This window comes from Pseudonaja textilis, chromosome 15 (genome assembly GCF_049901715.1).
Source record: "Pseudonaja textilis isolate UNSWEBS1 chromosome 15, rPseTex1.2, whole genome shotgun sequence".
Classification (NCBI taxonomy): Eukaryota; Metazoa; Chordata; class Lepidosauria; order Squamata; family Elapidae; genus Pseudonaja; species Pseudonaja textilis.
Window position 1 is genome coordinate 9,836,565 of NC_142004.1, and position 15,271 is coordinate 9,851,835.

The 15,271-nt window shown below is 42.8% G+C and overlaps 1 protein-coding gene across 2 annotated transcripts in view; it reads right to left on the minus strand.

Moving 5' to 3' along the window:
• The window catches only part of LOC113446521 (transmembrane protein 132C-like), a 135,028-nt gene that overhangs the window by 31,603 nt on the left and 88,154 nt on the right, over positions 1–15,271 (minus strand). For both annotated transcript variants that reach the window (XM_087913471.1, XM_087913472.1), the window contains exon 4: positions 3,798–3,987. In XM_087913471.1, the coding sequence (XP_087769597.1) occupies positions 3,798–3,987 (190 nt within the window). The remainder of the gene's footprint in view (positions 1–3,797; positions 3,988–15,271) is intronic.

Sequence of the window (15,271 nt, forward strand, 5' to 3'; positions counted from 1 at the left end):
CTGTTACAAAGCCAAAGAGCCAGCGCTGTCCAAAGATGTCTCCGTGGTCATGTGGTCAGCAGGACTAAATGCCGAAGGCACGCGGAATACCTTCACACCAAAATGGTCCCTATTTTTCTACTTCCATTTTTTTACGTCCTTTTGAACTGCTAGGTTGGCAGAAGCTGGACCAAGTAGCGGGAGCTCCCTCCATGACGCACTGCTAGGGATTCGAACCTCTGAACTGCCGACCTTTCTGATCGACAAGCTCAGCGTCTTAGCCACTGAGCTAAGTAAGGGATTACGGGGGCCATAAAAAGACTACGTATGTATGTTTAGAATCTGAAAGCAAAATTTCTTGCAATTTTGTGACATTCCAAAAACTGACATTTGGGGGGGAAAAAGCCACTGAAAAGAATGAAAGTGTTTATATGGCAAGATGCTGGCCTGAAGATCCTTAAGTCTCTGTCTGGAAATGTTACATGTGAGCATGCATATAAGAGAAAAGTTTTACATATCCGTAGTTGGGCCTTATGTAAGTGTGTCTTTGTAAATTATTCAGCAGGCAACGGTTGGATTGAAGGTGAGTTGAACTGAACACAAACGGATCTGGCCTTCCCAATTAGATCCTGTCACTGTTCAAACAGGCTTAGGCTTTTGAAAAGCTAGGTTAATGCACTTATGAGCTTTGAAAAAGCATCAGGAATAAAAATACGGTAAACCTTAATATTCCACCCGCTAAAGACCGGGAAAGGCTTACCAGGAAAGAAGGAGGCCTCAAGTTATAAAAACAAAAAAAACAAACAAACACCACAGTGACAAACTGCTCAGGTCTTTCTATTTTACAAATCACAGCTCTGGCACAGTGAATTCTCCTCCTTCCACACATCATCATAATCTCCCACATGTAAATAGATAGATGCCTCTCAGCAAAGCTGTCACTTTAATTTTGCCATTTTTGACGCATTCTCTGCCTGGCTTCGTTTTTGTGGTTGACCGTCATCTAGCAATTTTTACTTTGGGCTGCACCACAAAAACGTGTCGTGAAGATTTTGCAGGTTGCAGCACAAAAGAGATTTCAAGATTTTTTTGTGTGTGTGTGTGGGTTGCACCACAAAAGCTTGGTGTTCCTAGACTTCACAAAATCCTGAAGCAGATTCCTTGTCCTGACAAAACCCCTTTTTATTTGGCTAATGTGAATTCCCATCATTCACATCCAAGAAGTCCTGGCAAACAATCTTTCAAGGGTGAATTGCAACCATAGACCTTATCAGGCTTGGAGAGTTGCCAGGCTGATAGCTTCCAAGTGCAATGCTGTACAAGGAGGCAAGGAGTCTCTATGAATCACGAACAAATCTTCACACTAATTAAACGAACTAATTGTCTCCCCAAAACACCATCCCCTTTCACTCCTATTTATTCCCTATGGGAGGGGCCACTGATCTGTGCCTTTACTCCTGAGTTGACCCTTGTTCCTTAACTGTTCCCTTCTCCGGACAGCTCTGTGCATGCGCACATCAGGAACAGGCTCCAGCTGTTTTTCTGCCCCACTGATCTCCGACTCTGAAGGCAGCTGATAACTGTCGGACGGCCTTGGTCCCATCTCTGCCTCCAACACAGAGCACTCATCAGAGCCTTCCCCATACTCCAGGACTGGCCCATATTCCTTCCCCAACCTTCTCACTGTCTGAATCTGCCGCCGCCTCTGCAACACTCGGCTCTCCAAATAGAAGACTTATCTGGATTGAATTGTTCTCCACCTTAAAATGCTTCTTAAAAAAATCACCACGTTCCATTCATCACTACTAAATCTGGGGAGTGGCTTGACTCAGGTTGATGGACAAAATTGTGAATGGTGAGAAAAGAGAAGAAGCTTCATTGGTCTACCAGTTGACTCTGAGATCCCTAGATGGACAGAGACCTCAGAAACCCTTGAACATGGGCACTGAACACCGTGGGCATTGACATAATCTCTACTAGTCAATTGCAAAAAGCAGCTTCACTTGGAACAGCTTACATCTTGCGATAAGACTTTTTAACACATCAAATAACACCACCTCCCTGTGCCAGGTCCTTGGGAAGGACTCAATAGGTGGACAGCAATGCCAAGTCCAGTTGGAACATCTGTCTGACTGTGTGACCAACCACCACCACCATCATAATAATCCCAAAACTGTTCCTTGATTATTATTATTATTATTTTTCCCTATGGCAAGTTGGAATGAATTTCCTTTCCTTTCCCTTTTTTGTTTTAAGCTTCCAAACTCACAGAGCTGATTTGGATATATCTGAGCAGATGGCAGCCTCAAACTTTTTTTTCCCTTTGAAGCTCCTGTTTTTCGCACCCTGCAATTCCGAGCCAAGGAATTGTCAGGTAATCAGCTCGGCGGGAGATTAACGCACAAATGAAGAAGAAATTAAAAAATAATGACAGCAAAATAAGGGGCTGGCTGGAGCTGCAGAGTTAGCAGAAGAAAAGAAGAGCAAATGTTCTTTTACCTTGTCTGATCCTGCCAGCATTTTATTTTTTATTTTTTCACACACACAAAAAAAAGAAACGAAAAAAAAGAAAAAAGAAAATTTTAAGCATCGGCTACTTTATTCACCTCGATGCTATTAGGAGATTGATCTTACAGGCTGTGCCAAACTCGGTGATATGCCTTGGCAGAGAACAGACATATGCACACCTAAGAAGGCAATTCAAAGTGTATTTTTAGGAAACATCCCGGTAATAGTTTCGGGTCTATTTATAATTTATTGGCCAAGCATCACCAAATCCTTTTAACGTTCCCCAGATGAAGGACTTATGATTAGCATCAGCTCTGCAGAACTGGCCTCACTTGCTTCTTTTGACTAGGGTTGAACCAAAAGTATTTGGAGTGCTCCATAAACATTTGTGCGGGTGTGTATCAAAGCTCTTCTCTTTCTGTCTGTGTTTTGTTTAATCCCAAGGATCATATTGCCCAGATATTTGACCATGTGGCTTTCACTCGTTCTCACTTTCAGGGTGTATCATGGTAAGGGCAAAACTGGTTAATGACCAGGTAACATGATGTTAGCTCAACTATTACGTGTGGCTTGGAAAAGTCAATTGGAAAGAGGTTCATCTTTACAAGAGAACTGAAGTGAAAAAAGATGAAGGGTTGGAGATGGATCAGTGAGAACCAGTTTTGAGTCTACTCTTAAGCCATGGAAGTTCATACATTTAACAGATTTAATGGAACATAATTGTTGGGTTCATATAATCATAGTATGCTCAGACTAATCACACTATGAATTAACATGAAGACACAATTCACACAATGGATAAAATCCATGGTTGGTCTTACAGCATGCCAAAATGCAAATACTGTGAGGCTCCCAAACCAAGAACCATGTGTTGAGGTTCTTCTAGGCAGTTTCCTTTATTGCTCCTCGCTGATAGACAGAATCTTGCCAAACTAAGGTCATAGTGACTGGATTAATGCTCAAGATTAGGGATCGGTTCATTAACACCATATTACTTGGCATTGCTATTTCGAAATATTAAAGCCACCTCTTGGTTGAATTCAATATGGTGTCACGATTAGAACGATGGACTTCAGCAGATCTCCAGTCTACTGAAATGTTGGTCTTGAGTGATCATCAGGCAATAAACCATTCGTTGACCTATGTTTACTAGGATGTTAGGAAGACATTGCTCTCCAAACATCTTGGAGGATAGGCATATTATTTTTAGGAAAAGTAATGAAGAAATTTCAAAGTTCCCATGAAAGCAATACAAGAGCACAAAAAATTTTTTGGGAATCTGGTAAAAATATCAGCTAAAGATCTCTTACCATTGCTAGTGGGACAATCCCCACTAGATCCTTTTGGCAAATGAAAATTTCAGAGAGGGCCATCTCTGTCATCTTCTTCTGAGGATATTCCACTTGCCAGGATATTGGCTGGGTTCCTGAAAGGCTGCTGAAGCTGGCAATTTCAAAATTCAGTCGCACAACTTCGCTGAACATGTTATTATTGTTGCTTCTAGATGAAAAGAAACAGAGAAAAGGCATTAGACTAGGCAAGATGGCAAAGAATGGTTTAAAAAAAAAGATCTAGACAACCCAGCAAAACAACAACACATCATGGACAATTGGAAAAGAAAGAACAGGGCGATTAAAAATCAAAAATAACGTTTGTCTTTAAGCAAATCAAATGGCATCATTTCTAAGCAACTATCAATAAATATCGGGAGTATATAGAGAAAGTCTAAGTGTTGGGATTTTTAGGTAAAATGTATTAGAGAAAGTGGCTAGGTCAGTTAAGGAGAAAGCAAAATTATCTGTTTAAATCTGTTACAGTGAGTTGGAGAAACTGTATACCTCTTCTAACAATTGGCTTGAGGGGGGAAAAATAATCACCATTAAGCAATCAACTGTCACCTCTCCCCCATGCATCTGAGCTGCAACCTACCTGGAATCATCCATCAAATCAATTTAACTGAAGGTCAACTTGAAAGATGCTACATCTTTACCCGTTTCCGTTTGCAAAATTTCAACTCAGTGGATGTGTCTAACCTGTCCCTGGCTAGATTTTGAAGCTGTTTGTCTTGTTTGTTTTTAACTAGGACAGAACACTTAACTGCATTGTTCTTACTCTGAATGGACTTCACAATATTGTGCAATCATGTGATATCATCACGGAACCAAGTTGGGATGAGGACAATGCATCTTCATCGCATTTTAAGACCATCCATAAAATAGGTGAGGAGAAAGGAGAAGGAGAAAGGAGAAGGCAAGTGAGATGAAGGGGGTCATTGTAAGTCCAGAATGTTCCCACAATGTCTGAAAAATCCATCATTCAATTCAGATAATTTCCAAGACTCTCCACTAAGGATCCAATCTGGGTTGGTCACTGGCACCAGAGGAGCTTTTGGACCTCTATCCTCAGGAAATTTCTCTCTCACCAGAACGTGTCCCAGAAATTCTTTTTTTCAGGAGGCAACTGGACTTTCTTGTTTTTTGCAGACTACAGGAACCAGGAGTACTACTCGGGTGAGCCTAAGGACACAGATGAACCTCCAAGTGCCTTGACACCCCTCTAAAAAGATGCAAATGACCAGCTTGTCTGCAAGGAATATCAATCCTTCCATTCCTCACCATCCTGTCAGAGCTGAAGAAGCTTCTTGGAATGAGAAGCGAAACGTCTTCAAAAGAAGAAAACAAGAAAGCCCCATTGTCTCCTGAAAAAAACACCATGACCTGCGTGAATAAGAATCTCTACAGACGTTTAGCTATACTCCTTTGAATGGAGTGGGAGTAGGAATGGATTTCCAGAGGAAAAAGAATTGCAGACTACAGGAACCAGGAGTACCACTCAGGTGACTTTGAGGACACAGATAAATGTTTCAAGAACCCTCTAAAAAGATGCAAATGACCAGCTGTTTGCAAGGAGTATATATCCTTCCATTCCCCACTGTTTTGTCAGAGGTGAAGAAGCTTCTTGGATGAGAAGCGAAACATCTTCAAAAGAAAAAAAAACAAGAAAGCCCCATTGTCTCCTGAAAAAAGCACCCCAAAAGTATCAAAAATTCTCTCTGAGTGGATGGGATACCAGTCATAAAAATATCTAGGTCTCCCCACTTCTAATTCAAACCACCCCTCTTGTCACCATCAGTCGGCTAAATATTAATTTCTTCTCAATGCCGCTTACACAGAAGAGCTCAAAAAGCTGCATAAAAATGGTGGCCCCGGACAATTTTGTTCTCCTTTCTGCTGAAAAGGAAAGATAGCATCAATCCCTTCCACCTTTTGGCTTCAAGCCTTTGACAGTTTCCTCTTGCTCTCTTCAAATTTCCTTAAATCTGTTGGCCCCAAACTTTTACAAAAGGAACTCAGTGGTGGGTTTTTTTTTTTTTTTAAAGATGGAAGCTAACCTAACTCCGGTGCCATCTCTTTCTTCCTTTGAGAAGCCGTTTTGCTTTTTAGTATTCACCTGATGTGCCATTCTCGGGCTGAGAATGCAGAAAACAAAAGAGTCAGAGAAAAAGCATCACTTTAAGGGCTTTAAAGTTGCAGAAAGTGGATACAATTAAGAAAGACAGCCTCTTTAGGAAGGTGCGGGGAAGGAGATATGCTTCTTTAAAAATAGCTGCTATTTTTACATCTCTCCCTTTTCTCGGTGTCAATAGGAAACCTGCCAACGAAAAACAAATTATAAGTCTAATGAAGCCGAATTTTCCACCCACAGGCTTATGCCCTAAGCTAGATAACTGTTTCAGGTCAAGAAATCCTTTAGAAGGTTGTGATGGATGAATTCACAAAAGACTTCTGGGAAGACAACGAAGCTTTCCCCCAGTTGGATAATGTAGACTTTCCCAGTTGGGATTCTTTAGGTCTCAAGAGCAAGAAGGGCCAACATCTGCAAAGCCATGGGTGCAGCATTGCAACAGAAGCCCCGGTCCTTTTGTACATGCTGTGACATTGCGTGCATGAACGGAAAAGACAGGGGGTCCAATTACCTACCATATTTTCTATTTGTAGATGAGCAAAAGCTGGTTCAGTACCTTGGAGACCTCCAAACAGAAGCTGGTCAAATCCTCTGTTTCAGCTCTTGATATTTTCATAGAATCATAGAAACCCAGGGCTAGAATGGACCTTGCAGGTCTTCTATTTAGGCTCTTGATATTTTCATAGAATCATAGAACCCTAGAGCTGGAATAGACCTTGGAGGTCTTCTAGTCCTCTATTTGGGCTCTTGATATTTTCATGGAATCATAGAAACCTACAGCTAGAATGGACGTTGGAGGTCTTCTAGTCCTTTATTTAGGCTCTTGATATTTTCATAGAGTCATAGAAACCCAGGGCTGGAATGGACCTTGGAGGTCTTCTAGTCCTCTATTTAGGCTCTTGATATTTTCATGGAATCATAGAAACCCAGGGCTAGAATGGACCTTGGAGGTCTTCTAGTCCTCTATTTAGGCTCTTGATATTTTCATGGAATCATAGAAACCCAGGGCTAGAATGGACCTTGGAGGTCTTCTAGTCTTCTATTTAGGCTCTTGATATTTTCATAGAATCATATGGAAGGGAAGGAAACTTGGAGACTTGTATAGATTTATTTCAAGCTATTTAATTCTCATCAGCTAGCCATCCCCTTCTGGGATTTGAACCTGGGCTGCTTACATATTAGGGAGACGTCTTAACCTCTAAGCCATGGGCTCTCCTCGCTTTTTTGGCTATGCCAGGGGGGAGATTCAGTGTTTTGTCCAGTGAGATTGGTCTATCAGGGCAACCTGGTCTACCCAATTATGGGATGGAGCATAAGTGCTTCCACTTTCACCTTTCAGTCCCAATCCAGGAGCCTTCGCAGGCCATCGCATTTGGGACAAACAATTTTTGTGTTGAATTTATTTGAATTTAGTCCACCCAAATATGGCATGAAGCATACTGCTTCTGCAAGGAGATCCTGTGGTGTAGAGATTAATACATCTACCTTATATGCAAGTAGCCCGGGTTCAAATCCCACAAAAAGTATACCTAGCTGATGAGAGCTAAATGGCTTGAAATAGATCTATACAAGTCTCCCTTTATTTCTGTGTTGGTAAATATCAATTCGACACAATTCTACTGGTAGTCTTGGACTTACAATCGCAATTGGGAGCTGAGTCACTACTGATTTTACCACCCTTTTTGTAATGCTTGTTAAGTCAATCCAATTCCTCCAATGACTTTTGGTTCTTGGAAGCCGGTTGGGTCTGGACACTAGATTGTGTGATGAATGGACGGATTGTGCATATCTTTAGGTTAATGAAGGAAAGCCTCAGGGGAGACATGATAGCCATCTTCCAATACTTGAAGGGCTGTCACAGAGAAGAGCTATTCTCCAAATCCCTAGAAGAAGCAATGGATGGAAGCTAATCAGAGAGAGATCCAACCTAAAAGTTTCCCATCAGGGAGAACATGGTGGAAGGGCTTGCTTCCAGAAGCTGTGGGTGCTTTATTGTTGGATGTTTTCAAGAAAAGATTGGCCAACCATTTGGGATGGAATAAGGACTCCTGCCGTGGGCAGGGGGTTGGACTTGAAGACCAGCCCAGCCCAGTCAACTCAACACAAAGTTCCTTTGCAATCATACACGGTGATTTAATCCACAACCTGAAGCAGAAGATGGGAAAATGCCCATCTTCTTATTGGTTAAGGAGAGAACACTACCTCGCTCAAGAAATGCATTGAAAGGCGAAGCATTTTAGGAAGAAAGAATTTCGGTGTGCATGTGTGTGTATTTGCCAACACAGCGTTTTTTTTCTTCTCCTTCCCAAAGCAATTTCCGTATTCTTTTTATTTATCCACAGAAACGCTTCTCCAAACTGAAGGCTCTAATTCAGCTCTAATATACAACAGCAGCATGGCCGGTGCAACTATTTTCAGCTTTATCAATCCCAAACTCAAGAATTCCAGTCCGAATAATAAAAGATAAAATATTCTCCAAGCTACTAGATAGAATATATAGAATAACAAGAGTTGGAAGGGATCTGAGAGGTCTTCTAGTCCAACCCGCTGCTTAGGCAGGAAACCCTACACCACTTCAGACAAATGGCTGTCTAATCACTTCTTAAAGACTTCCAGTGTTGGAGCATTCACAACTTCTGAAGGCAAGTTGTTCCACAGATGAATTGTTCTAGCTATCAGGAAATTGCTCCTTAGTTCTAAGTTGCTTCTCTCCTGGATTAGTTTCTACCCATTTCTGCTGTTAAGTGAGACATTGGTTAAGTGAGTTTTGCCTCATTTTACGACCTTTCCTACCACAATTGTTACATGAACCACTGCAGTTGATAAATGATAAATTAAGACGGTGGTGAATCTGGCTCTGTCATTGACTTTGCTTGCCAGAAGGTCACAAAAGGGGGTCACGTGACCCCGGACATTGCAAACATCATAAATATGAACCCGTGGCCAAGGGTCTGAATTTTGATCACATGATCGTGAGGTTGCTGCAAAGGTTGTAAGTCTGAAAAATGGTCATAAATCTCTTCAGGTTTGGCTGATCGAAAGAAAAGAAGAATTAGAGGTGACAGGGTGGCCGTCTTCCAGTATTTGAGGGGCTGCCACAAAGAAGAGGGTGTCAAATTATTCTCCAAGGCACAAGAGGGCAGGACAAGAAACAATGGATGAAAACTAATCAAGGAGAGAAGCAACCTGGAATTGAGGAGAAACTCCCTAACAGTGAGGACAATAAACCAGGAGATTAGCTTGTGTCATGCAGCTATTGGAATCTGATTCTGAGGGAGAAGTGGAACAGCTGACCGGGAGTGGAGTGTGGTTCCGGTGGCTGTGGAGGAAACTGGGGAAGGGCACAGTCCAGCTGGGCATTCAGAGGAAGACTTAGGCCCACTCCCTCTTCATCCTAGATGCAGGGAGGAATGGAGAAGGGAGCAACGTGAGTTGCATGGTTTACGGGGGAGGAAAGGACCCTGATCCCCTTCATTGGCTGCAGCTGTGAAGACGGTTTAAAAAGGCAAACTGTGCACGGCAAAGTTGCTGGAAGCAAAGCATGAAATTATTTTGGTTTGTCAAGTCTTATCTGAGTTCTGGCATCCTCCCAAGCATGTGTGTTTCATTGTCTTTTGACATCTTCAATTCCTTATCCTGCCCTGTCTCGTTAATTGCTGCAGCGTGGTTTGTCTAGGTTTTTATTTATAATTTATATGTACTTTGGGTTTGGACGGAATTTCTTCCCTTTAAAAACTGTTCCTGGGAGAGGTTTTTCTCCAGCCGATGATAACTGGACATTGGGGGCCAAGTTGGAGGTATTAAAGGGACTTTACCTACTTTTGCGACTTTGTTGCTTTTGTGCCATCACAGCTTGCCTCCAGAAATTGTGGGTACTCCATCACTGGAGGTTTTTAAGAAGAAACCAGACAGTCACTTGTCTGAGATGGTATAGATTCTCCTGCTTGAGCAGGGGGCTGGACTAGAAGACCTCCAAGGTCCCTTCCAGCTCTATTCTATTCCATTCAACTTTTTTCAGTGCTGTTGTGACTTTTTATGGTCACTAAATGAACTGTTGTATGTCAAGGACTACCTGTAGTTATTTAAGAAAATTGGAACCCTAAGCAAACTTATTTGCCGCTGAATGAATGCTTTTAGCGGGTAAATTCCATGAAACCTATGTTGGCTTAGGTTTGTTTTCAACCCAACACTGTTATTCCCAAGAACACAACAGCCATTCTGAGACCAAGGAGTGGGACCCTCACTTGACACTGTTAGGATGCAGGTCTGTGGATAACATCGGTCTCTGCATGAAGCCAAATCTGAGTACGGACTAGACCGATGGTTCTTTGAGAAAAACAGAATTTAGAGGACATTATGAAAGACTCAGTAATACTTTGGTGCACATCTGTCATCCTTTTCTAGAGGATAAACAAGTCACTGTTAGGAACTCAACAAAATTGTTCATGTTGAATGTCTATCTTTGCATGTTGGCTCAGTTTCAGGATCAGCAAACAGAAAGGAGAGTCAAAGGGACAAATGTTGTAATGATTTTGTCCACAGTATCCCTGCCCCGAGCAATAAAAATGCAATATAGGGGAATAAAGGGAGCAATATTCCAAACAATGTAGAAATGTTAAGGATAGGCACAGATGCCAGCAAGTACCAGAGGCTAGAATAGATGGGAATTCATCGATCAGGATATGAATTAATGGTCTGGCTTCTGTTTACTTTTTGACTCTTTAATAGGGCAGCGAACGAGCCGTCTTCCTTCCTGTTCTGTTTTCCTATTTTGACAGGAAGGACAAAGTTATTTATGACAAGTCAAAGAACTGAGAATATCGGAGGTGTAAATGGAACGGTCTCTTTTCCCCCCAAGCTTAGCTGAAAATAGGGATTTCAACGAGGCACCGAGAAGAGGCAGGAATGCACAGTGGGTTTAACTCAACTCAACTTGGTGACTGGCCCAAAGTCACCCAGCTAGCTTTTATGCCTAAGGCATGATTAGAATTCACAGTCTCCTAGTGATTGACCCAAGTCATCCACCTGGCTTTTATGTGTAAGGCGGGACTAGAAGTCAGAATCTCCTAGTGATTGGCTCAAAGTCACTTAGTTGCCTCTGTGGTGGGAATTCAACATCTCCTGGCGATTGGCCCAAAGTCATCCAGCCATCTTGAATGTTTAAGGCAAGAGTAGAACTCATGGTCTCCAAAGAGGACCAATCAGATAAGAGGCAATGTAGCTCACAAAAGGAATGGAGTAAGGAGCCCTCCCTAGTTTCTTGAGCTGTAAAGGGTGAGGAAGTGGGAGAGAAAGGTACTTCCAGACTCACAAGATTCTATCAATGTAACCTCACAACGAAGTAGAATTAGTTCATCTGGGTGTGCTTCCTTTCTGGACTACCCTACAAGATTGACATCACCAGTCTGACAAGGAACACGGTGGCTCACCGGATTGAGACACTGGGCAGGAGGTTAATAAGTCTGTGTTTGAAACCCAAGAACTGACATGAGTCAGGGTTGAGCTCTCACCCTTCATTCCAGCTCCTGCTGGGGACACGAAAGGAGTCCCCAACTGGGCATTCCCAGGCCAACGGTGATCATCATCATCATCTTTTAACAACCCCATAATCCCTTGCAGGTTGGAATCAGGGCAACTGAATGGAGCTAGCAGAGAGTTTTAATGGCCAGATGCCCTTCCTGTCACCAATGCGGAGTTTTGTTCAGCAGATATATTCTCATTGTGCCCAGAGAGAGAAATATCTGCCTCTACCTAGGATTGAACTCACAGAGTCCGGATTGTGAGGTGATAGCTCCACCTCTGGGCCACCGCACCACTCTCCTGGGCCAACAATGATGCCATCAGCTAATCCTTTCAACCCAAAAATGCCTCGATGCTTCTGACACAAGTGCAAAAACAACAACAACAACAACAAAAACTCCAGCCCGACAAAGTCTTCTTTAGTGGGTTGATCTACCTAGTTAAAGGTAAAAGTTTCCCTCACACATCCATGCTAGTCGTTTCTGGCTCTAGGGGGCGGTGCTCATCTCTGTTACAAAGCCAAAGAGCCAGCGCTGTCCGAAGATGTCTCCGTGGTCATGTAGCCGGCGTTGGCTAACTGCCAAAGGCGCATGGAACGCTGTTACCTTCCCACCAAAGGGGTCCCAATTTTTCTGCCTGCATTTTGTGCGTGTGTGCTTTTGAACTGCTAGGTTGACAGAAGCCGGGACAAGTAATGGGAGCTCACTCTGTTACGTGGCACTAGGGATTCGAACCGCCGAACTGCCGACCTTTCTCATCCTTTCTTAGCCCCTGAGCCACCATGTCCCTTGATCCACCTACTTCCTTTTTAAAATCAAATTCAGGGCACACATGCTGGAAGAGGAAAGTATTATCAGGATCCCTCCTGAAAAGGACACAGCCATTCTTTCAGGCTGTAATCTATGAGCTGTGAGTTACGGTCTCTCTTCCTCGAGTCCCAACAGCTCACAAAAATGACTGCCAGAGCTGTTGGGGATCACACAGAGAGCAAAAAAATACCAGCCGAAACAAATTTCTAAGATCAGATCTCTCTCTCACTTGGCAACAACAATAACAGCAGCGGCGGCAACAGCAAAACTCCTTGGTGATACTTATCAATACCTTCCCGGATGCGCTTCTCCAATGCTCCCACCTCAACCGTTCCTTGACATTTAAATCAAAACTAGATTTTGCAGAAGGTCAAAGCAGAAACATGACGGGCGGCCCAGACAAGATCAACTCCTAACTAACCCTGCCACAAGCCCAGGTTGAATGGAAAGATGGATGAACTTTACCTCTGCCGGGAGGTAATTCATTTTCTTGTGAACTGCCGGAAACACTGTTTTGCTAGTTTTTTTTTTCCTAGAATATTGGTTGGCTTCTTCTAGCCTATTGATCAGCTGTCACCTCCTTCCCACCCTCCCCCAGAGAAGCGGAGCTTGAAAAACAAGCACCTGTCTACTTAATCCAGTATTCTGTTTCCAGCCAGAGCTACATGATTCCCCCGAGGCAGGAACCACATAAGTAGACATATGAGAAATATGGCCACAATGGCACCAGAATTACAAGAAGCAGAGGAGGGGGTTTCTTTGCAGGCACCAACTGTTCGGTGGCAGTTACTTCATGTATTGTAGGAGAAGAGCAGGAAGAGCTAGAGGGTGGGATTAAGCATGCCATCAGCTTAGAGTTGTTACATTCTCACAAAAGGGTCCAAGCCCAAGCCCTCCTGAATTCCGTTGACTCTTATTGGGTACCAATTTAATGCTGAACTTTAGTTGACCAGATTCTTCTGTATAGGCTTGAATAAATCTTCTAGGCTAATTAGGTTGATGAGCAGCAGGTAGAGTGCAGTACTGCAGGCTCCTTCTGTTGACTGCCAGCTGATTGCAATTTGGCAGTTCAAATCTCACCAGGCTCAAGGTTGGCTCAGCCTTCCCTCCTTCCAAGGTGGGTAAAATGAGGACCCAGATTGTTAGGATTATTAGGCTGACTCTGTAAATTGCTTAGAGAGGGCTGTAAAGTACTGTGAAGTGGTATATAAGTCTAAGTGCTATTGCTATTGCATTCCATTCCTTTCCTTTCCTTTCCTTTCCTTTCCTTTCCTTTCCTTTCCTTTCTTTTCCGTGAATAGTGGTTAGAGTGCAGTACTGCAGGCTACTTCTGCTGACTGCCAAATGATTGCAATTTGGCAGTTCAAATCTCACCAGGCTCAAGGTTGACTCAGCCTTCCCTCCTTCTGAGGTGGGTAAAACGAGGACCCAGATTGTTGGGGGCAAGAGGCTGACTCTGTAAACCACTTAGAGAGGGGCTTGGAAAGCACTATAAAGTGGTATATAAGTCTAAGTGCTATTGCTATTGCTATCCTTTCCTTTCCTTTCCTTTCTTTCCCTTTCCTTTCCTTTCCTTTCCTTTCCTTTCCTTTCCTTTCCTTTCCTTTCCTTTCCTTTCCTTTCCGTGAATAGTGGTTAGAGTGCAGTACTGCAGGCTACTTCTGCTGACTGCCAAATGATTGCAATTTGGCAGTTCAAATCTCACCAGGCTCAAGGTTGACTCAGCCTTCCCTCCTTCTGAGGTGGGTAAAATGAGGACCCAGATTGTTGGGGGCAAGAGGCTGGCTCTGTAAACCACTTAGAGAGGGCTGGAAAGCACTGTGAAGCGGTCTATAAGTCTAAGTGCTATTGCTATTAATGTCAGGTACAAAGAATCAGACCGTTCATAAGGTTGCAGGATGCTCCGTCCCAGAAAACAAGTTGGTCTTCAATGTCATTGTAGCAACTCTGATTTCTTCGATGTAGAGGTCGGTGCGAATTCACAATTTTACTTCACTCAATCCTTTCCTGAAAGCAAAGTCCCCACTCAAAGGGTGCCCCTCCTCTCGTAAATATCACCAGTTCTTGATCAAAGGCTTATTCTTGATCAGCATCTCTCCGTCTCAATCGTTGGTGTCTTCTATGCTTCTCAGAAGGATCAGACAGTTGAAGAACTGACTCAATGGAACGTCCATCTGATAAGTATTTCCCTTCCTTAATCATTGGCTGGAGATATCAACTCTACCCTCCAGAAGACAGAAGCACAACCAAGATATGGAGCCAGGTTTGACCCCGATGATGTGACACAGATGTGAGACTGTCATCCCATGAGGTTTGGTAGCACGAGCAAAGACAAGAAAATGCATCTGTATGTGCCACTCAAGACTGTTTTCTTCCTTTTAGGACAGCCTGATCCTCTAATCTCTAGAGAAGATGACCTTTTCACCACTGTTAAACAAAGATTCAACTACCGGACCAATTAGTTTTGGGTAGAACAGAGCACATCTTAACTTCCATTCTGGATATCAAAAAGTCTTGGTCATAGATGATGATTTATTAAAGTAAGAACATCGCTGAAAAAGTTAGGGGAATAGAAGTTTCTCTGTTCTCCAAAATTTCGAGATCCATTTGATGTTCCCATCCACATCCAATTTTCATGATCTGGAGCTCCATGTGATGTTTTCCATCAGTAATTCCGGGTAAGCAATTCTCATCTTAACTGGAGATGAATAATGAAAAATTAATCTCTGCTGAATGTAACTTAAGTTTTTTCAGAGCAACAGCAAAACTACTTAGGCATTATCACTTTCAACAGATGTTTCCTGACTGCTTTCATTTACAAAAATACCTGTCATGTTTTACCGTTTCCTTGAGGAAAACCACACAAACAGACAATTGGTTGGAATTAATAAAATTTTCCCTGTGGAAAAATAAGCTTTCAAGCTGTCATTCTAACACTGATCAGAAATGATTGAAAAACAATGAATGAGAGATATCTACCTTCTTCTTTG